We start from the raw sequence: 22,291 nt of genomic DNA, 5'->3' as shown, positions 1-22,291 counted from the left end.
GAAAAAAAAAACAGAAAAATTTAAAATGAGGTCTTATAAAATACATGGAGAGCCACATATGGTCATCTAGTGAGACTGGAAGGGACACCCTGCTAGCATGGCAGAGGTGACCCTAGGGGTCACCAGGATTTGCTGAGTGCCAACTATGTGTTAGGCACCGTGCCACACTCAAGGGAAGAGGAAGGAGAGGGATGCTTGGGTCCTGCCTGCTTCTATCCGGAGGGCAAGTCAGGCACAGCTACAGACAGACTCAAACCAAGAAACATGGCTTCTAACAAGCTAGGCATAGCTCGCTATTTGTATGAAAGTTTGCTACTTTTTAATGTCTTTAACAGCCGCGCTGGGTCTTTGCCACTGCCAGCGGACTTTCTCTAGGTGCAGAGAACAGGGGGCTACTCCACCTGGGGGCACGGGCTTCTCCTCACTGTGGCTTCTCCTGTGGAGCATAGGATCTAGGTGTGCTCCTGGGCTCCGCAGATGTGGCTCAAGACCTAGCTGCCCCACAGCACGCGGGACTGCCCGGACCAGGGATCGAACCTGTGTCCCCTGCACCAGAAGGCAGATTCGTAACTGCTGCAACACCAGCAAAGCCCGATAACTGGTTTTGAAATATTTCCACATTTATTTTCCATTTGTTGTCCTTATCCCAACCATGGAAATGGCATACTCCAAGAATGGTAGTGAGCTAAAATATGTGGTAAGAGGTAGATGGCAACACACACACACACACCCCCCAAACCGCTCAAACTCCAACCCACCCTTTCCTGAACCCAGGCACCCTGCTGTGACATCGTCTAGTGTCCCCTGCTCTGTCTGCAGGCTCAGTCACGTGACCTGCTTTTCCCCGGGGAATGTCACGGGGTGTGTCATTGCTGTGCCTTCCTCTTCGCCATTGCTGGGAGGATCTACCCAGGGTACCCCAGAGGTCCCCGGAGGGGAAACATGGAGCAGAGCCAGTCACACACACACGATCAAGCCAGCCAACCCACAGCTGCAAACCCAGCCGGGATCAGCCTAGGTCAGCTGAGCCCTACAGATATGTGAGGAAAAAAATGTTTAGTGCTTTTTTTAAATTCATTTTTTTATTGGAGTACAGTTGATCTATAATGTGTTCATTTCTGCTGTGCAGCCAAGTGGATCAGTTATACATAGACACAGATCCACTCTTTTTTAGATTCTCTTCGCATGTAGGTCATTACAGAGTACTGAGTTCCCTGTGCTACACTGTAGATTCTTATTAGTTATCTATTTTATATGCAGTAATGTGTATGTTAATCTCAATCTTCCAATTTACTCCTCTCCCAAATATCATATGATATTGCTTATACATGGAGTCTGAAAGAAAAAAGGTACAAATGAATCTACATACAAAACCGCAATAGAGTCACAGGTGTAGAAAACAAACTCATGGTTACCCAGGGGAAAGGCAGGGACGGAAAATGTTTATTGTTCAACGCCGCGAGTTTTGGGGTGGTTTGTTACTTACTATTATGGCAATGGGTAACTGATACGTAGCACATTGTAGATGTTCAATAAAATATGGACTTTATTTCTTTTCTCTCCTTCGCCCCAACATGCAAGGCCATCTTGTCCCTTAGGTCATCATTCTAGGCAAGGGTTTCTGTGGAAAGTCCTGAAGACAGCTGATCAGCCTGCTACCTGATAAGTGGTTGTCCAGGCTGTGGTACCCCAACCAGAGGAGAGGACAGCCTCTGACTCGGGGCTCAAGGTGCTTCAGAGAGGCCTCAGAGCTGCCTCCTGCTCTGCCCAACCCCATCTGTCTCTGCCTCCGTGTCAGTGGAAAGCTGGTTTGTCCACCCAAAGCACACAAATGACGGTCACTTAGGCCACTGCTTATCAAGCATATCTGATCACCATGCACCGCTGACTGGGGCTCAGACCGTGACTCCTCATTCCAAACTCAGACTTAGACTGAAGACAGCAGGGAGACCACGAGACCACTCAGGTACGACCTAAATCACATCCCTTATGATTATACAGTGGAAGTGAGAAATAGACTTAAGGGCCTAGATCTGATAGATAGAGTGCCTGATGAACTATGGATGGAGGTTCGTGACAGTGTACAGGAGACAGGGATCAAGACCATTCCCATAGAAAAGAAATGCAAAAAAAGCAAAATGGCTGTCTGGGGAGGCCTAACAAATAGCTGTGAAAAGAAGAGAAGTGAAAAGCAAAGGAGAGAAGGAAAGATATAAGCATCTGAATGCAGAGTTCCAAAGAACAGCAAGAAGAGATAAGAAAGCCTTCCTCAGCAATCCATGCAAAGAAATAGAGGAAAACAACAGAATGGGAAAGACTAGAGATCTCTTCAAGAAAATTAGAGATTCCAAGGGAACATTTCATGCAAAGATGGGCTTGATAAAGGACAGAAATGATATGGACCTAACAGAAGCAGATGATATTAAGAAGAGGTGGCAAGAATACACAGAAAACTGTACAAAAAAGATCTTCATGACCCAGATAATCAGGATGGTGTGATCACTCACCTAGAGCCAGACATCCTGGAATGTGAAGTCAAGTGGGCCTTAGAAAGCATCACTATGAACAAAGCTAGTGGAGGTGATGGAATTGCAGTTGAGCTATTCCAAATCCTTAAAGATGATGCTGTGAAAGTGCTGCACTCAATATGCCAGCAAATTTGGAAAACTCAGCAGTGGCCACAGGACTGGAAAAGGTCAGTTTTCATTCCAATCCCAAAGAAAGGCAATGCCAAAGAATGCTCAAACTACCGCACGATTGCAGTCATCTCACATGCTAGTAAAGTCATGCTCAAAATTCTCAAAGCCAGGCTTCAGCAATATGTGAACTGTGAACTTCCAGATGTTCAAGCTGGTTTTAGAAAAGGGAGAGGAACCAGAGATCAAATTGCCAACATCTGCTGGATCATCAAAAAAGCAAGAGAGTTCCAGAAAAACATCTATTTCTGCTTTATTGACTATGCCAAAGCCTTTGGCTGTGTGGATCACAATAAACTGTGGAAAATTCTGAAAGACATGGGAATACCAGACCACCTGACTTGCCTCTTGAGAAATTTGTATGCAGGTCAGGAAGCAACAGTTAGAACTGGACATGGAACAACAGACTGATTCCAAATAGGAAAAGGAGTATGTCAAGGCTGTATATTGTCAACCTGCTTATTTAACTTATATGCAGAGTACATCATGAGAAACACTGAGCTGGAAGAAGCACAGGCTGGAATCAAGATTGCTGGGAGAAATCTCAATAATCTCAGATATGCAGATGACACCACCCTTATGGCAGAAAGTGAAGAGGAACTCAAAAGCCTCTTGATGAAAGTGAAAGAGGAGAGTGAAAAAGTTGGCTTAAAGCTCAACATTCAGAAAACGAAGATCATGGCATCTGGTCCCATCACTTCATGGGAAATAGATGGGGAAACAGTGGAAACAGTGTCAGACTTTATTTTTTTGGGCTCCAAAATCACTGCAGATGGTGACTGCAGCCATGAAGTTAAAAGACGCTTACTCCTTGGAAGGAAAGTTATGACCAACCTAGATAGCATATTGAAAAGCAGAGACATTACTTTGCCAACAAAGGTCCATCTAGTCAAGGCTATGGTTTTTCCTGTGGTCATGTATGGATGTGAGAGTTGGACTGTGAAGAAAGCTGAGCGCCAAAGAATTGATGCTTTTGAACTGTGGTGTTGGAGAAGACTCTTGAGAGTCCCTTGGACTGCAAGGAGATCCAACTAGTCCATTCTAAAGGAGATCAGTCCTGGGTGTTCATTTGAAGAACTGATGCTGAAGCTGAAATTCCAGTGCTTTGGCCACCTCATGCGAAGAGTTGACTCATTGGGAAAGACTCTGATGCTAGGAGGGATTGGGGGCAGGAGGAGAAGGGGACAACAGAGGATGAGATGGCTGGATGGCATCACTGACTTGATGGACATAAGTTTGAGTGAACTCCAGGAGATGGTGATGGACAGGAAGGCCTGGCGTGCTGCGATTCATGGGGTCGCAAAGAGTCGGACACGAATGAACTGAACTGAACTGCATCACCATGCAGCACAGCAATGCATTCAATCAAAGGCATAAAACAAAGGTCGGGAATGTTTTAAACATTCTGCTCACATATGCATAGTTTTCATAGTTTGTTACTCATGTAATATGAATGTCAAAATGTAACTGCAAAAGGAAAAAAAATATCTCCAGGCAACATATAGTTTCCACAGAAGATACACAGCAAATTATCTTAGTTTCAGTTTATCACCAAAGTTGACACAATGTAATCACTCGATTCTGTAGGGATATTACAGAGAGAAGTGAGGATTTATCCACTCAAATCTTAAAATTCCAGTAAAATCAAGGTGAAAAAAAGCTAGTTTTTCCCTCATGCATAATTACTTAGTTCAGTATTGTGATGGTAGAACCATATATATCCCTGAATGCCTCTGAACAACTAGGTTTCAAAGATCTCAGGTAACTTTATGTACTTCTCTGCCAAGGATCAGGAAATGAGAAAGAAAAAGGATAAACTTATAAAAGTGCTGATCCCTGGCTTTTTTTCCTTTTTAAAATCACTACCTTACTTAGCCTGTGCCAGGCCTCAGTTGCGGCATGCATGACCTTTTGCGGCCACGTGGGAACTCTCAGTGCAGCTTGTAGGACTTAGTTCCCCGACCAGGGACTGAATCCCGCTCCCTGCATGCGGAGCGTGGTGTCTTAGCCCTGTACCACTGGGCAAGTCCCTGGCTTTTTTCTTTACGGGTAAATTTAAGTCAATAACAATCTAAGAATTTACAGTATATTAAGTAATTGCCATTTAAACGCAAACTTGGCCTATAGATAACCGAAATGACTTAGAAGAGGAAAATAGTCCTCCTGATTTGCTGATGTGTTTGCAGGCTCAAATATTCTCAAATGGGTAACATTTTCAGCTTTGTGTGGAAGCAGAACCACCTTTGTTATTTACAAGACATCGTGAGAACTGTTTCCTCTACGCAGGAATCTATTTTTAATTATGTAAGCAAGTATTTCAAGGATTAAAATATTAACAAAAAAGAATACTCCTTTTCAAAGAGCAGAGGCTAGAAAAGAATGCCGGATATAAGCAGACATACAAAACCAATTTCCCCCACCCCCCAACTGAGTGACTGAAATTAGGAGAATCCATAAAAATAGGCAGGAATGCATCAAAATGACTCATCTGAAAAGAAATGACTACTGTGTGTTCCGCCATGGGCCAGCACCTGAGGGAGACACGGGTGTATGGCTTCTCCCCTCCAGAGCCATAGGGAAGGGATACAGAGAGATATAGAGAGTGCTATAAGACTCCAGCTAAGAAGCTGCTTCGTAGTTTGGAAGAGATGACTGCAACCAGAGTTGAGCAAACGGAAAAAAAACAATGGGCTGGAGTTTGTTGTGAATGTTTGGAGTTGGAGGACCCGAGGTGGCCAGGAAGGACGGGGAGGGTCTGGAGAGGAACAGATGAGATGTGACAACCCAGGAAGGAGGAAGAGAGGGTGCGGAGACACGGATGCAGTGAAGAGGGCAGTGTGTGGGCAGGGCGGCAAGAACCACCTGTTTAGCAGGTTCCCTTGGCAGACTCATCCACCGTAACACAGGTCCCTGTATAGTGCTTAGTGATCAGTACTGCACATTCCTCCCCTCGGTGGCGATAGTCTGAAACTTTCGATAGGATTTAACCCCACTTTAAGATTCCCTTTAAAACTCATACACACCTATAGTAACTGAGCTCAGGAGGAAATGTCATTAATGAGAACTTGATACCATGAAACATGAAATACTGCTTTCAAACAATGTACCAATACTGATGATTCTTTTTCAAATGCCATCTACTAACTTGGGAGGGTAAAATGGGCAGAAACAGCATCATATAAAGGCATTCATTAATTTATTCACAGGTGTTTACTAGCTGACTGTCATATGCTATATCCAATCTTTGGTCTCGTAGAACTTACAATCTGGGGAGGGGGAGGCCAGTGACAAGTAAGCAGGTCACACCTATCTGTGTTCTATGTGAAACGGGAGGGGTGGTCCAAGGAGATCTCAATTTAGGAGACCAGAGGAAACTTTCTAGAGGCAAGGACCTTTAAGCCGCCAAGATGTGAAGTTGAGTTGAGTTAGTTGAGGGAGAGAAGACGTGTTCTAGGGTAAAGGAATGGCCTGGAGTGTCTGGGGCACAGAGTGAATGGGTGCGTTGAAGGGAGATGAGACTGGAGGTGGGCAGGGGTCAGTCTATCCTGGAATCTGGACCTTCACCAATGGGCAAAGGGAGCTAACAAAGAGTCTTAAACAGCGGTGTACTGTGGTCAGATGTGGGTTCCAGAAAAACCACTCTGGCTTAAGGCTGGAAAATGGACAGGAGAAGGTAAGTCTGGAGGTGAAGAGACCAGCTTAGAGGTTGTTGAAATCGGCGATGCCTCCAACAGTGACTGACGCTGAAGCGCCAATATTTCAGCCACCTGATGTGAAGAGCCGCATTGTTGGAAAAGACCCTGATGCTGGGAATGATTAAGGGCAGGAGGAGAAGCAGGTGGCAGAGGATGAGATGTTTAGATGGCATCACTGACTCCATGGACATGAATCTGAACAAACTCCGGGAGATAGTGAAGAACAGGGAAGGCTGACGTGCTGCAGTCCACAGGTCTCAAAGAGTCAGACCTAACTCAGCGACTGAATAACCACCACCAAGGGCAGTAGTGGAGGGGATGGAGGCAGATATTTAGGAGGTATGATCAACGTGGCCAGTATGGCTAACTTGGGGGAAAAGGAAAGAATTTTGAGTTAACTTCCTGGTTCCTGGCTTGAGATTCTGTGTACAAGATGATGCTACTGAGAGAGAGAGACTCATATTTGGTGATGAGGGGCAGGGGTTAAGAAAAATGAGTTTACTTTGAGATAGACTGAGTTTGAGGATACTCAGGCAAAGATGTCCAGATGCAAAACGAAATAGAGACCTGCAACTCAGAGCAGATATCAGGGCTGGAAAGAGACCTAGAAGTCCTGAGCAAAGAGAGAAGACAACCTGATGGATGCAGTCTTCGGGGTGAGTATGTTGAGTGAAAATAAAATAGCCTAGGCCTGAATGATGGGCAGAGTCCACAAAGGAGACTGAGAAGGAGGAGCCAGAGTTCCAAAAAGGAAAGTAAGAGAGTACAGTGTTTCAGAAGTCAAGGGCAGAGTGGTCAGGAGACTGTCACAGGCCACGGAGAGGCCAAGGTAAGAACTAAGAAGTAGACACTGGGTTTAGCTACAAAGACCTCAACAGCGACACCGGTAAGAGTGGGTTTAGTAAACAGGAGTGGCCAGAACAAGACAGCAAAGGGCAGACTGAAGGGCAAGTCAGAAGCACACACTGAGCTATAGCAGCTCTTCCCAGAAGTGAAGGGAGGGAAGAGCCCGAGTTAGAACAGGGGTCAGAGGAGCATTAAAAAAAAAGATAAGTGAGTCTGGAGCACAAAAATTCGGATGGGAAAAAGCTAATGAGGTGGGGGGCAGGGAGGAAGGAGAGGGTGGGATGCAGGAAGACAGTAACATGGAAACACACAGGACCATATGCAGAATAGACAGGCACGGGACTCTGCTGCGTGACTCGGGAAGCTCAAACCGGGCTCTGTAATAACCCAGAGGGGCTGGGTGGGGAGGGAGGCGGGGGAGGTGCAAGAGGGAGCGGACACAGGTGAGCCTGTGGCTGATTCATGCTGATGTGTGGCAGAAACCAATACTGTACCAATTATCCTTCAATTAAAGGTAAATAAATAAAGTTAATGAGGAAGAGGTTCTATGCACAGGAAGGGATCGGGTCCTGAGAAGGCAAGAGAGGCAGGGGCCCAGAATGAGGGGAAGGAATGAGTTTTCTTGTTTTCCTCTTCACTTTTTAAATTATGAAACTATGACAACACATTCATAGGAGACTTAGAAGAGACAGGAAAAAGTTACATATAGTTCCAATATATGTTCCAATTATTTTTTAAGTAGATAATATTAAGATTTTTAGTTGGAAGTTTCAATATTAAACTCTCAAAAACTAATAGAATCAATATACAGAGAAGTAGAAGGATATTGTAGACCTGAGAAGCACTATGAATCAGAGGAAGTGTTTTTTTTTCCTTTTTTTTTGTCTTTTTAAAAAATATTTATTTTTAATTGATTGATGATTGGTTTACAATATTGGTTTGATTTCCATCATGCATCAACATGAATTAACCCCAGGTGTACATACGTCCCCTCCCCCCGAACCTCCCTCCCACCTCCCACCTCCTGCCCATTCCCATCTTCTAGGCTACTCCAGAGGCCCTGTGTGAGCTCCCCGAGTCACACAGCAAGTTCCCACTGGCTGTCTGTTTACACACGCTGGTGCACACGCATCCACGCTGCTCTCGCCAAGGATCTCCCCCTCCCCCTCTTCTTCCCCCTCCGTGTCCATAAGTCTCTTCTCTATGTCTACGTCTCCACAGCTGCCGTGTGAATATACCCATCAGTACCATCCTTCCAGATTCCATATACATGTGCTAATATACGCTATTTATTTTTCTCTGACTCACTTCAGTCTGTGTAATAGGCTCTAGGTTCATCCACCTCATTACAATGGACTCAAATGTGTTCCTTTTTATGGCTGAGTAGTGAGAAATTCAGAGAAGGCAATGGCACCCCATTCCAGTACTCTTGCCTGGAAAATCCCATGGACGGAGGAGCCTGGTAGGCTGCAGTCCACGGGGTCGCTACAAGTCAGACATGACTGAGCGACTTCACTTTCACTTTTTAGTTTCATGCATTGGAGAAGGAAAGGGCAACCCACTCCAGTGTTCTTGCCTGGAGAATCCCAGGGATGGGGGAGCCTGGTGGGCTGCCATCTATGGGGTCGCACAGAGTCGGACACGACTGAAGCGACTTAGCAGCAGCAACAGCAGTGAGAAATTGGCTTTCAAAAGGAAGAATGTCTCTTCCTTTTCAGAAGAATGGAAATAAAAAGGGGATCAGAAGGGTTAAACATCAAGAGTGGACTAAAGAATTCACGTTCATGCCTTGAACATGAACTGATATAAACTCTGATATATGTTAGGAGGCATCTGAATCCAAAACTTAAAAAAAAAATCCTTTAGATTTGTGTATCTATCACTCTTTCAGAAAAGCAAAAAGTTCTTTTACTTTTTTTTTTTTTAAGTATTTGGAGTCAAAGAAGACTACAGGAGAGGTCTTGTTTACACTGCAGTCTTATCAAAATAGAATGTCTTTTAAAAACCACATTGAGTTCACTAGAAAGGAAATGCATTTAGTATAAGCCCTGGTGGAGTGGACAGACTTATTTTAATAAGATGCAGTGATGCATATAAAACAGACTAAAAAAAATGACTTTCCGTACTGTCAAATCCATGTTTTACTGGAAAGGGTTTTGGTAGTGTAACCCAGCAACTACTAGGAAACGCATGTCTGCAGATTTGAGGACCATATGACTTGAAGAAACGGCTTTAATCATTGTTTATCAAATAGATTTACAACCAGCTCTTAGATCTAATTCAAATGTGTTCTTGCTCATTTACAGAGCAAAATTTCAGACGCAGAAAATGATTTTTTTCCCAACACTGAGAGTGAATGCTCTACCAGGTTTGTTTTGCTTGGGGTGGATTTTCTTCCCTTCATCCAAGTCACTTGGACTTTAAAGATGAATTGTCACAGAGAAGAAAATCTCATTTATCATACCCCTGACTTTCTTTTAAAGGGGATACACTTGTCTGTTCCTATGCTCCACCTCCCCGAGAACCACTTTAGCAATATATTAGGCTTGAACTCAAGTTCCCTGATATGGAGCAAAAGTTTTACATTTTCATTAGCTTTGGGAAGTCAAGGGCCATTTTACTAGAACTCTAAAGAGATAGGGTCGTGACTAATCACAGACCGAAAGGACCCACCTGCCTCCTTTCTCTGGACTAAAAGATGCAAATAAAGCGGAGCAACTGACTGAAAACGGCCAGAGGCAGGGGTCAATGCCTAACGTCAGCTCTCACCGTGGCCAGGGCCATGAGGACGGAAGTGGTGGAGAGGTCCCTCTTAAAGACTGCCCCATCGAGGAATAATCTCAAGAACTCCAACCTGCCTCACTGGAGGCAGCCAGGCAACATGACTGCTGACATGATGTGAAAATCTTGGTTAATACAATGAAAACTGTGTTTGCAAAAATCATGTGGTGGGGGAAATCCGTTTTTGTGCATTTGTGTTTGGGGCAACCAGACCATAAGCCTTGAAAGGAAACTCTAAATCTGAAATACCATGTTGAGAATAGCAGTCAGTGCCTGCAGAAGCCAGTTCAATTCTCCCCCGGCTCCCTCTCCCCCAACACACAGAGGTAACGCTCTTCCTCTCCGAAAGGAAGGCGTCCTTCAGCATCTTTGATCCTCAGGCCATCACCTCTCTCCCTTTATTACCGCTGACCTCACACAGAGAACCGAACCCGCAGGCTAGAGAGGACAATCGGAGGCCTTGTTCAGACTCGGGCTCCCAGATCAGAGAGCTGGAGCTGCTGATCAGGGAGGGCCCCACCCGGACCTAACCCTGCAGAGGACCCATGCCCCTTCTCTGGGCTGAGATGTAAGTTTGCTCTGCTCAGCGTGGGCGCACGCTGGCTCTTGGGGCACTCCGTGGCGCTGTTCGTGGTGCTGAAGTCTGAGCCTGGGGCGTGCAGGCTGCAACCCACCCACTGGCGCTCCGCTGTCACGGGCGGTGGGCCCGGATCAAGGGGAGGCGAGCCTGGAAACAGCTGCTGCCCACAGAGCCTCAGCCAGCACCCCAATCTGGTTCCAGGTGTAGCTCGGTGGCTTACTTCTTTGCAACTGCAAAATGGCTGGTTCACTTCTTCTCTTCCCAGGGGACTTTCAAGAGCCCACCTTCTGGCTCACTGACCTGGCATGTCCTTCCTGATGCCCCCTCTGCACACACTGATTCTCTCTCACCCACCTCTCCCCGGTACAATATTTTGCCTTTGCAGAGCACCTTATAGTTGGCACGGTGCTCACTGGCACCTTAAACTGAGCCATTTCTCTTACACACATAACATTCCTCTTCTCTCCCACAGATATATATATATATATATTTGCTTTCTCTGCCCCTCTTCTCTTCCCAAGCACTTTCCAACTAAGCAGGAGACTGTTACTTCAATGTGCAGGGTGGGCGAATCACCTTACCCATCACAGCAAAACTGACGATTTCTCCTTAGCAACTTATTAGAACAGGCAGAGGTTAGAGTTCCAAGGGACCAGGAAAAAGCCCTCTAAGAAATTCCTAGGAAAATATGGGTAGTGGTCGGGAGGGTGGGGAATGGAGACACAGATACTAGGAACAAAGTGAAGCAAAGAGTGTGGCCCTTAGGGGCGCAAGGCTTACTGCAGTTAGGAGACTCCCGGCAGGTGGCGCTCTAGCTCAAGGTGCTCTTGGTAGAAGCCTTGTCTGTGCTCCTGGCTCCACCTCAAACCTTCTTTCTGCTAAACAACCCCCTCCCCCAGCCACGTTTGGAGCTCTGTCTTCTTGATTCAAGCACTTATCCAGACTATATTCCTGCTAAAAAGCACCGTTTGCACAATTCTATTTACTGTAACACACAATGAGGAAGGGAACATAAATAAGAGGTCAAGGGAGGATTTTTTTCCTACCATGTGTGTTTGATGGGTCTCAGATCAAAACTGTGTAATCATCAGTAACATGATTCAGCAATTGGGAAATGCAAACAAGTTGTGCAAGTGCTTGTTCTGGGCAGGGCCCTGGAGGGGCCCACGGGGCTGGACCAAGCTTGAAGAGGGCCATGCCAGCAAGGACACCTCCTCCCTCCCACCAGGGCAGAGCTGGCTGTGCCTAGAGCCTGACTGGCGTGACCTTTGGCTTTTGCGACACACACGCGGCTGGGCCGGGGTTAATGGCACTTTGCAGGGAGCTCCAATTGAGTAAACAAAAAATGCCTTGCCCTGTTCTAATGGAGCGCATTATTCTGAGGCCTGAGCCTTCATCCAGGCCGCTGCAGCTGCTCTGCAGGTCAGTGCTGCCAATAAAGCGATTAGCCAATGAGAAAACTCTTCTTCCCTAAGGGGGACTTGGGGGGCTTTGTTGCCATTGCTGTGCTTTTGCTTTGGGTTTTTAAACAAGCAATCCAAGTTGATCTGAGCCTCTTACATCAGACTCCAGGATGAAGACAGTGAAACTGTGTGTTTGCCGAGTGTGATATTTTAAGGAACTGGTCTCTTGTTCAACACAGGCTGGAGAGCTCACAGCTTCCTGTTCAATTAACCTGAACCATAGCTGAACTCTGCCCTTTGAACTCACTCAGCAGATAAATACATTAGCTCACCTAAGGAATCATTAATATTTTCCAATCACATAAAACAAACATGAATGTCTGAACTCAACCCAAGAGACAGCCAATTATGTATACCGCATAGAACATGTTGGAAAAAAAATCACAAATGGATGTTATTTACGGAACAAAAAGGGTCAAGGAAGAAATAAAACAGATCATGCCCACAGTTCTGGAAACAAAGGGGACTTTCATTTTCATCTCTGTAAACATGAGGGGTACCAAGCAATACTTAAGCAATTCCTGTTCCATCTACACTGCTCTAGAAGAAAAAGTGGTTCCTTACTCCTGGTCTGGTTTCTACCCCCTTCCATCAGAAGGCTCCAACCCCTCTCTTCGAAAGTGACTTCAGTGCTCATGCTCAGATACAGAGTCCAAAACATTGCATATCTGGGGACAAATTTTATTCCCAATCTGCTACAAATGAACCAAAAGAATTTCTGTGAAAGTTTAACTGCCTTTAAGGGAACCAGTTTTAATGAAGCAAGCTAGCTGCTTGATTGAAATAATTTCACAGTAGAAAGTGATGTTCCCATGATGTTAGTCTAGCATCTAAACAGATTTTGTTTTGGGGGGAGAGAGGAGGGGAGGGAAGGGACGGGAGAGGGAGAGGAGACACGTTAAATGCATCTATTTTGTTCTTATCCCTGCGTGTCATCTCAGAAGAATGAGTAAAGCATCCCCAACCGAGTCATTACGTGTTTCAGTTTGATTCAGTTTCACTTCCCACCATTCTGCCTCGTGACTCGTCCCCTCCCACCCCCTTTCCATTTCTGTTTGGCTTGGAGTGTGGGCTTAATGCCCAGCTAGCCTAGATGAGGACACTTAAAGGAATATCACAAGCGCGAAGGGTAAATCTATTGAACGAGGGTCTTTAACTATGTGGTTTCCTTAAAGGGAAAGGTTGGATCAATAGGATCAATATGAAAGGTTTCCCTGGCCCTGCATAAAAGGGTAAGGGCTTCTCTTTTCACTGGTTTAACTTTACTCTCTGACAAATGCAAATCAATGGATCTGTGTTTACAACAGATTCCCTAACAGACCCAACTTGGGTACAGCCCAGAGCCTGGGTCTGGGGGGTGGGGCGTCCAGGCTTGTTCTGGGGGATGCTCCAGGCCCTGGAGGTGGGGTGGGCTTGCTGCCCACTGGGATCCTGCAGCTACTGCCCGTGGTCTCTCCAAAGAAAACAGACAGAAATGGAGCAATGGAGCACCCGATTCTTCCAAAGATGCCTCAACGCAAACACAAAGCCGAAATTCCTAGGAGTCCGTCAACCTACTACTAACTTGTCGTACCAATACAGATCTGGCAGGTTGACTACACAGAAGAAGCTGGAGTGAGATACTTACAATTGGAGCAGCCCATATATTTCAGTTTCTAGAATGTTCCTTCCATCCTTTCTTAGGTGGTAACTGGCTCTCTTAGCTATTATGAGGCAAACCACCGAAAAGCTATGGGTTCTCTTCCCCCTCAATTTTACCTTTCCCTTTAAAAATGTGATGCTTTCTGGAGATGACATGACTTCAAGTCAATGCTGGTTACAGAGAAATTATTTTTCTTCCTGCAGGAGAAAGTATATGTATATTTGATTATATGAGCCAAAGTCCAATGCTGATTAAATTACGTTGGAGGTGTGCTTCCAACCCAAACAAAGTCTGCTTTCTACAGAAGAGTAATGGATCTTCAGATGGCGAAAGGGGCACCAAGGTGGAACACAGCGCCTCCCCTCCCTCTGGGACAGTTTGCTTGGGACGGCTTTCTTAACAAATGTCCACAGCTCTGAGGAATCCTCCCACACCGAGACTAGCTCTGTCTGCACAGCCCACGCCCGGCCCATCCACACCCTGCTGTGCATGAGATGGGCTCAGTCACCCAATCGGGCCCCTGCCCCTCCTCCCCTGCCTGCATCCATTTCTCAGAGCCTTAGTCTGGAGATCTGGGGATCATAGAGCTTTCCCCAAAGGCACTGACGTGCATTAGGGGGACGGACGGGGTGCTGGGGGGCCCCCAGCCAACGTGTACAGGCTCCGTACCTGACAGCATGAAGATCCTTCTTGGAATCCCTCATAATGGCCTCCCCCCACCAGGAAAAGCAATTTTCCCAGGTCAGGAAAAGCTGGGGCCTCTGAGCGAGCCGGGGGTGAGGACAGTCCAGGGTCTGTAGATGAAGGTTCAGGCCCCGGGCTCCTCACCATTCACCCTTCTCCCCAGGGCCCTTTATCCAGGCGGCAATCGCTATTTATTCCCTCCTCAGTTCCCTTCCTCTGGCAGGAACCCAGAAATGGAATCTCTCTGCTTTTCCTCTGAGGTTTCCATTCCTCCAGGGACGCCCGACACGACGCCACTTCTCCTCCAGACAGTTTCTGCCAACACCAGCCTCCGCAACAGTGAGAACCCTGCAACCCCTTCCTCCGATCTTTCCTTAGAAAAACAGGTTCTAAAGCCCAGGAAACTAAGGCTCACCCTAAAGCAAGGTTGTGGAATGGAGGCAGAGGCAGCCTCGTTTTCCCCTCCAGGTTCTGGCCTGGAGCTCCAGGAGGTAAACCCCGCCCTGGGCCCCCTGTGATGTCTGGGCAGACCTGTGTCTCTAGGGAGAAGTGGGCCCACTCTCCTCCTGGAGACACGGAGCACCTGGGGGCTCAGTGTCCCTTCGCTCCACCCTCACCATTCCCCAGGAATCCAGCCCTGTTTGAGGATTCTAGGAGCAGATTGAAGATTCTAAGATGGGGGTGACGGAGAGATGAAGAGTCCACCCTCCAAAACCCTGCTCACCTCTCCGAACCGAGGGCCCTTCCCCTGGGGCTTATGGGGAGGGGCCAGCGGCCAGCCTCACCAGGCAGAACCATGCGCCCTTTTCGGTTTCTGTATCCAATCACCAGAGGTGATTCACGTCCATTTTCAGAAGAGGGGCTAGGCATCAAGGAACCGTTTGAAAGCCCCCTTCTTTAAGGAAACCCATTGGTGGGAAGATGACCCCATCTCTGGGGAGAACAGAAAGAAATAACTGCTTCCCCTTGGCCGCCCCTCAAGGCAGAAAAACGCCAGATTTGTTTTTGTCCTCTCTCCTTTCCTTGCTCCTTCTTCTCATCTCCTTCTTAGAGAAAGAAGGAAAACACTCGTTTCTTCCAGGCTGAAATTTTCTCTTGAAGGGAAAGCTTTCGTTTTTCTCAAATTGGAGAACTTACAATTTTAAAAAAATCTGAGCGATTTAGTTCTGATCTCACCTGCACCACTGCCCCAACTTTCTCTTTCTTTCCCTCACCCACCTTGGTGTTCCTTCTGGAAAAGTCAACCACTGGGCCAAGACGGGAAAGGTTGGCAGAGTGGAAGTCTCCCTGAGGAACAGCTTTGAAGTTCTTTCTGTTTCCCCATCAAGGCAGATGTCTCAGAGAAAACTTTCCTACCAGGGGGCCAGGCCTGAGTCTGGGGTCCCAGAAGGGAAGCTCGCCCCAGTCTCCGAGACTGGTAGTCCCCGGGCTGTTTTTTCTCATCATCCTGCCCCCAGTGGGGTAAGAAACAAGATTCTTCCCTCGTTGACCCAATTAGCCCAGAGCAGAGCAGACAATATCGAGGGGTGACGCCTAGGCCACTGTCACTGCGGCCTCGTTTAATTGTCCAAATAATGCGTCGGTGGGAAAGTCTGCGACTGGTAACATTTAACTCGAACGTTCTTTCCTAAGGAAGACAAATCAGGATGGGGGCGGATCAGGAAGCTGCGAGGTTCGCAGGCAGCTTTAGAGACCTCGTTTCTAACGTTCAGCTCGGAGTATCCCGTGTAACGAGGGGTGACCAGATTTCCCGGGTGGTTTCGACGGAGGAGAGAAGTTGCCTGGGCCCTGATGGATCCGATGCGGGCTGCGCAGGGCGGAGGCGAAGGCCCCCGAAGCGCGGGACGGGGAGGCCTCGCTTCCCGTGCGAGCCCTTCGGGAACTCCCGCAGCCCGGGGAGCGCGGGGACGGGGCCAGAGGCCGGCAGCCCGGCGACAGACGAGACCAAGGGTAGGAAGCGCGGGCTGGGGCGGCCGCCAGACCCGAGAGCCCGACTGGAGCTGGGGAGGCGGCGCGGCAGGAGCGCCGGGGAGCCGGGCCGGTGGCGTGCGCTCTGCTGGGAAGAGGGCGCCCGTCGGGTTTACTGGAAACGCGCCGGATCGGATTCCGGATCAATGAAATCTGGGTCCACACGTTTACGTTCTCGTTGCCAGCATTAATGCTCTTTTAATCTTCTAAACATTATCAGCATCGATCTCCCTCCATATACACATTTGTTTGAGAAAAGTGACATACCCGCACGGCGCAAAGCCTGGAAGGAAAATAAAGGCGCTGCCTCTGGCATCCAGGGCGCGCGGCGGCGCGTGGGTTCACTGCTCTCCGCCGCTCCCGCCCACCCCAAAGCAAATTAGGAAGGTGTTCTCGAGGCCACCGGGGACTTGACCAAGATAGGATGGCGGCAAGCTTTCCAATTATTCACCCGACCAGCCGGCACAAGAGAACATGGTATGTGCCTTACCGACAAGGGAGGCAAAACCGTCAGGAAAAACGCGCTGGGACCGACTGGGAGTCAGCGAGGGAGGGGGAAGGTCTCTGCGAATGGGTCCCTGTCCCCAGCCCGAGGCTCACCCCTAGGCTCAGCGTGGCCTCAGGAAGACCCCTCGGCCGGCCCACTGGCCCGCTGCGGGAGACATTCTGGTGGGTTGAGTGAGGGCTCTCCGCCGGAACAGAGTTGGCTCCAGATCGGCCGCCTGGAGCGGGCTAGGTGCCTGTGTGCCGTGGGGACGGGAGACAGGATCCCTGCCGGCCGCCTTGGGAGTCCAGCTCACAGGAGGCCAACCGGCTGGGAGGGTCATCTGGGGGCTCTGCTCTGTCTTCCGCTCTGTCTTCCAGTTGTCGGAGGAAACCAACTCCCGCCATGGGGACCTCGATTTTCCTCCACGAGGTGCCCCTCCACTGTCTTGCCTGCGTTCTCTCTGTCTCTCTAGGTTCGTGTCTGTGCATGGTTCAGAGGCCTCTTGGGCTCAAAGCCAGAGAGAGTTTGTGCTGGAAGCCGCTGGGGAGTTGGCCCCCCCCTTCTTAAGTCTCTTCCCGGGTTAATAAAAACTGCCCTGCAGGAGTCAACCCTGGACACTGGTGTGGTCCCAAACAGTTTCCGCTGTGGCCACCCTTTATGAAGGGAGTCCTGCACTTGGAACCCCTTTCTCTGAAATCTAACCTGAGTTTCCCCGACATATTGTTCCTTCCCCTTTAAAATACTACCTGGGGCTGTGGATCCAATACCCCAGCGGTGGGAAAGGAGGAGAGCCAGGCTCCCTTCTGCTGTGATGGGGTGGGTGCACTCCACCTCCGGGAGAGGGGGGCAGCGCTGGCCGGAACCAGACGTCTTAATTTTTAATTCAGGGTTCCCTCAAACCCCTGTCTGCTTAGGCCTCTGGCAAGACCCAAAATGAGAACAAGAAAGGGAAATTAAGAAGAGACAGAGAAGATAAGAGGACATAGAGAAATTAAGACGAGACTGAGAGAGACTTGGTCTTTGTGAGACGGGGGCCGGGCGCTCTCTGCCAGATTCCAGCACCGGGGTCTGCAGAGTTGCCCTGTGGAGTCACCCGGTTTGCTGAAAGGCCCCCGGAGCCCTCCGCTGCCCTGTGAGTCCGCTGCAAGAGTGGGATGGATACTCCTGGTAGAGAAGGCCTCGGAGTTTCTTCTCCATTTGCTCCCATTTGCTAGCGCTCCTAAGCACATAATACCTACTTACCAGGCCCAGCTTCTGCGGCAGTGTCTGAAGAGACTGATCTACTGACCCCAAGCTGAAAAGACTCCTGTGTAATAATAAGCACTCGACACACTTGTAGTTGCTGATAAAATGGCCAGATAAAAAGGCTAAAGCTCTTGTCCCTTTTCAACTCGGGGTAATAAAACAGACACGCATTTGAATGCTTGAGCAAAGTGGGGTCCCTGGCAGGAGATTTCCACCTGCCGAAAGAGGCTCTTGGTCTCCCACTGAGGGGGCTTTCTGGCTCCTGCTCAGAAAAGCCTCCAGGACTGGCCCCAGGACTCTTTGGTGTTGGGTGATGGGACTGCGGTCTCCCACAGATGCCACACTCTCCCTAACCCCCTGACGCTGTTGCAAAAAGGCTTGAAGCCGGCTGACCAGCAAAGTGTTTCTTTCCACCTCACTTTCAGACAGATGTGGGCAGAAGGCTTGCTTTTTTTAAAAAAGCTCTGTCCTTTTCGGGACAGGCATGAGGGGGCGGCAGTGCTCTGAAATGAGCAGAGTAGATCGCTGTCACCCCGTCTTCACCCTACCCTGGCCTCCCTTCCCCGAGACCGATTGCCAAGTTTCTTCTGCTGCCTGTGCCCAGGAAGCCCGTCCTCGCTAGAACTCTCAGAGAGGGACTAAAGGCATGTTCGGGGGCCTAAGACAAAGGGGGACCACACCGTTTGGAATTGTCAGTAGGCTTCCAGTCCATTTTTCACGGATACTCTTTATTTCCTGCTTAATCTTTTCAAGGGACCAAGAGCAATCAGAGAAAATGGTAGGAGAGGATGAAGAGTAAGCTAGGGGAAAGATAAAGTAGGTTTCGAGTTCCATGCAGAACTATTTGGAGTTCACCGACTTGGGGAAGCTCTGGGGGTGGCGGACCTAGTTTTCATGACCTTTTCGGATGGACACTGAGGGCGGTTACGGACTAGAGACTGGAATCCTCCAACAAGCGAAGGCGGACGGCGGCTGTCAGAGTGGAAACGCCCCCTCCCCACCGCCTGTCACATCCCCCAACCCTGTCCAGCGTCGGTAGAGTGCACCCCATAAGCCAGACTCATTGGTGCGAGGAAAGCCCCAGGGAGCCGGAGAGGAAGCTTGCGCTCTAGCTCCGGAAGCCCGTTGTATGCGGCTCGGAACTTCGGGCTCCCCGCTCCTGTATGTAAATCACCGCCACCGCGAATTGTCCCCCAGACAATCTGACTATCGGGAGAGGTGTCTCAGTCCAAAAGAAGCCGCCCAATCCCGGCCTGCAGTCGGGGGCCGTGCGTCCTCCCCGGAGGGGCGCCTGGACACTTCGCCCCTCCTGGCCCGTGGCAGGGTCCCCGGGGGCGCAGCGCACCCGCCACGCATACCGCGCCAGAGCACAAAAGCGCGCACCCGGGTGCCAGCCGCAGCCCGGGCTGCGCCTTTCTCTTGGCTCCCGCCGCCCACACGGGAGGTTTCTGCGCTCCTAGAACAATAGAGGGCTGTACCTCGCGGCTCGGCCGCTAGAGGAGGCACAAAGAGCCCAAGCCGGCTCCAGAACAATGTAACCGGCGCGCCGACCCGTCCCCTCCCGCCGGCCGCCGGCCCTCCCAGTCGCCGAGCCCTGCGCTCCATCCGCGTCCGCTTAATGCAAAGGCGGAGCTGGGAGCCCAACGCCCAAGAGGCGTTAACTAACCTGCATCTTAATTTCTCAGCACCCTCTTTCCGCGAGCTCCCAGCCTCGTCCCCGGGGTCCAACCACACCTCGGCACATCGCGGCCAGCGCTGGGAGCCGGGCAAAGGGCGGCCGGCCAGTAAGGCAGGACGCTTCCCGCTCCGAGTTTCCTCTCTCCTATCCTCCCAGAGCGGTGAAGGTGGCAGCCCCAACCTCACTGTGGGCAGGGACACGGGCGCTGGCCCCAGCCCGCTCTTTCCATCACAAAGTCCCCGCGCCAATGTCAAGGCCGGAGACCGGCTCCGGAAGCGCGGTTGTATCCCGGCCCCCCACCCCCCACCTCCCCCGGTTCTCCGCGTGGGCAAGGCTGTGCTTCCTGTCAGTGACCGAATAAGTTTGCCCAACATGGTGGGGAGAAAGACAGCAGAGAGCTCTTCCCCCTCTAAAGCCCACTACCTCTCGCCACAAATTGCCTCTATATAGGGAGACCGGGTAGCTGGGAGAAGTGAAATGTATTGTCTGAACAAGAGTTTAAGTGCACAGGGTTCTGAATAAAGGCAACCCCGCCGTCCCCGGGAGTCTGGGAAAGAGAGGGCTCCTAGTGGACACCGCACACCCTCCTCGTGCCTCCCACAACTGCGGAAGGTCCGAAAGAGAGGGCAGAGTTGTTGGTACGGTGAGCAGAGTGCGAACAAAACCGGGACGCGGGTCGCTCAAGAAGCTCGGGAGACAGGGAGGTGAGAAGGGAGAGAAAGAGCAAGGAAGAACAGAGAAAAGAGGAGAGAAAGAGGAAACGGAGAAGGACTGAAGTAGAGAACAAATGGCAAGCGTGGAGGAAGAGGGGCAGGGGACCCGGAGGGGAGGCTCAGTGCCCGCACCCGGGGCCAGGGCAGCCGGCAGCCCGACTCCAGACGACCCTCTGGGCTTACCTGCCAGGCGTAAGGCGGACATGCGCTGGAACTCGGGCTCCTGCAGCCACTTCCACATCCTGCGGAAGGTCTCCCTGCCAGATTTGAGTTTACTCCACGGTTTGGGGTTTCGGAGAAGGTCGGAGAGAGTCCCCTGAGACCGGCACAACACCCTCTGCGCGAAGATCGCCTGTGGGATGCTGTAGCGCTTCAGCTCGGCGGTGATGCGCTGGGCCACCTCTTTGGTGTTGATCTCCTCCAGTTGGCCGGAGGTGGCTACCTGTGACCCCGAAGACGAAGAGGGTGGCCTCTCGCGGCTGGGCGCCAGCACCGGCCCGTGGGACTGAGCGTGGCCCGGGTGGTGCAGGCCGTTGAGGTGCGACATCATGGCCGCGGGCGGGGTGCCCAGGCCGCGGGACAGGTGCTGGTCGCCGCGGGTCAGCATGGCAGTGTGGTGCGCGTCGAAGTTGGGGCTGAGCATCTTGTCGGGGCCCGGGGGCCCGTAGTTGGGCAGGCTCTGCTGCGCGTTGTGGAGGCCGCCCAGGCCGTTGCCCAGCGGTGTGGCGGCCAGCGGGGACAGGCTCTGGCCCATGCCCGGCATCTCCTTGTAGGGGCTGTAGAGGTTGTTCATGGTCGGGAGCCCGCGCTCGTCGCGCAGGAGCGTGAAGCTGCCGCTGACGTTGCCCGAGAGGCGCTGCTGGTGGTGGTGATGGTGGTGGTGGTGGTGCGGGTGGTGGTGCGGATGCGGGTGGTGGAACTTGTCCGACACGGTGGAGATGGGCGGCAGCGGCTGCAGCGGCGTCAGCGTGGTGTAGGTGTTGCTCATGCCCATGCCGGGCGGGGACGAGTCGCAGGACATGCTCATGGCGTGGTGGAGCGGGATGGACAGCTCGGGCCGGTAGTCGCCGCCGTCCAGGATCGAGGCCATGCTAGTGACCATGGCCGAGCGCGACGCCGCCGCCGCCGCGGCCGCGGCCGCCGTGCCCAGCTCCTGGTGCGCCGTTGGCGGCGGCGGTGGGGGCGGCGGCGGAGGGCCCCGCAGCGAGCCGGCGGCGCCGCGGCCCGCGTGGTGGGGGCTGGGGCTGGCCAGCAGCTCCTGCTCATGGCCCGGGCCTCCGCCGCCGCCCCCGCCGCCCCCGCCGCCGCCGCCCCCGCCACTGCCGCCGCCGGCCGGCCCGTGCAAAGTGCCCAGACTTTCCATTGTCAGCTCTGGGTTCATGGCGCAGCCTTCTAGGTCTTTGGTGAGGCATCGATAGGCGGTGTAGGCAGCCTTCATTCAGTCCATCGGGGCCCGGGAGCGGCGGCGGCGGCGGCGGGGGCGGCCGGCGGGCTGGCGAGGCGCGCGTGGCGGAGCTCAGCTGCGGGCGGCGACGGAGGGCGCGGGAGAGCGTGTGTGTGTGTGTGTGTGTGTGTGCGTGTGTGTGTGCGCGGGGGGAGCGCGCGTGCGGGTGTGCGCCCCGGGCTGCGGGCGGGCGCGCCCGGGGCGGCGGCGGGCGAGGCGCGCGTGCGGGAGGCGGGCGGGCTCGGGAGGGTCACCGGGCCCCGCCGCGCGGGCCGGCGCGCTGCCTCGCCATGTCCGAGCCCGCTCCGGCGCCGCCGTCCTCCGTCTGCGCGAACGGGAGCTGTCCAGAAGGGCTCTGCCGCTCGCCGG

General features: G+C 51.3%; 1 protein-coding gene across 1 annotated transcript in view; it reads right to left on the bottom strand.

Annotated features, from left to right (window-relative positions):
* Positions 1-21,916, bottom strand: part of ONECUT2 (one cut homeobox 2) — a 49,869-nt gene extending 27,953 nt beyond the window's left edge. The window contains exon 1 of the mRNA XM_055559524.1: positions 20,662-21,916. Within this exon, the coding sequence (XP_055415499.1) occupies positions 20,662-21,916 (1,255 nt within the window). The remainder of the gene's footprint in view (positions 1-20,661) is intronic.
* Between the last annotated feature and the right edge of the window lie 375 nt (positions 21,917-22,291).

The sequence above is a fragment of the Bubalus kerabau genome, chromosome 21, assembly GCF_029407905.1.
Source record: "Bubalus kerabau isolate K-KA32 ecotype Philippines breed swamp buffalo chromosome 21, PCC_UOA_SB_1v2, whole genome shotgun sequence".
In the NCBI taxonomy this organism is placed as follows: Eukaryota; Metazoa; Chordata; class Mammalia; order Artiodactyla; family Bovidae; genus Bubalus; species Bubalus kerabau.
The sequence above is the reverse complement of the archived record's forward strand: the minus strand, read 5'-3'. Positions and strand labels throughout refer to the sequence as shown.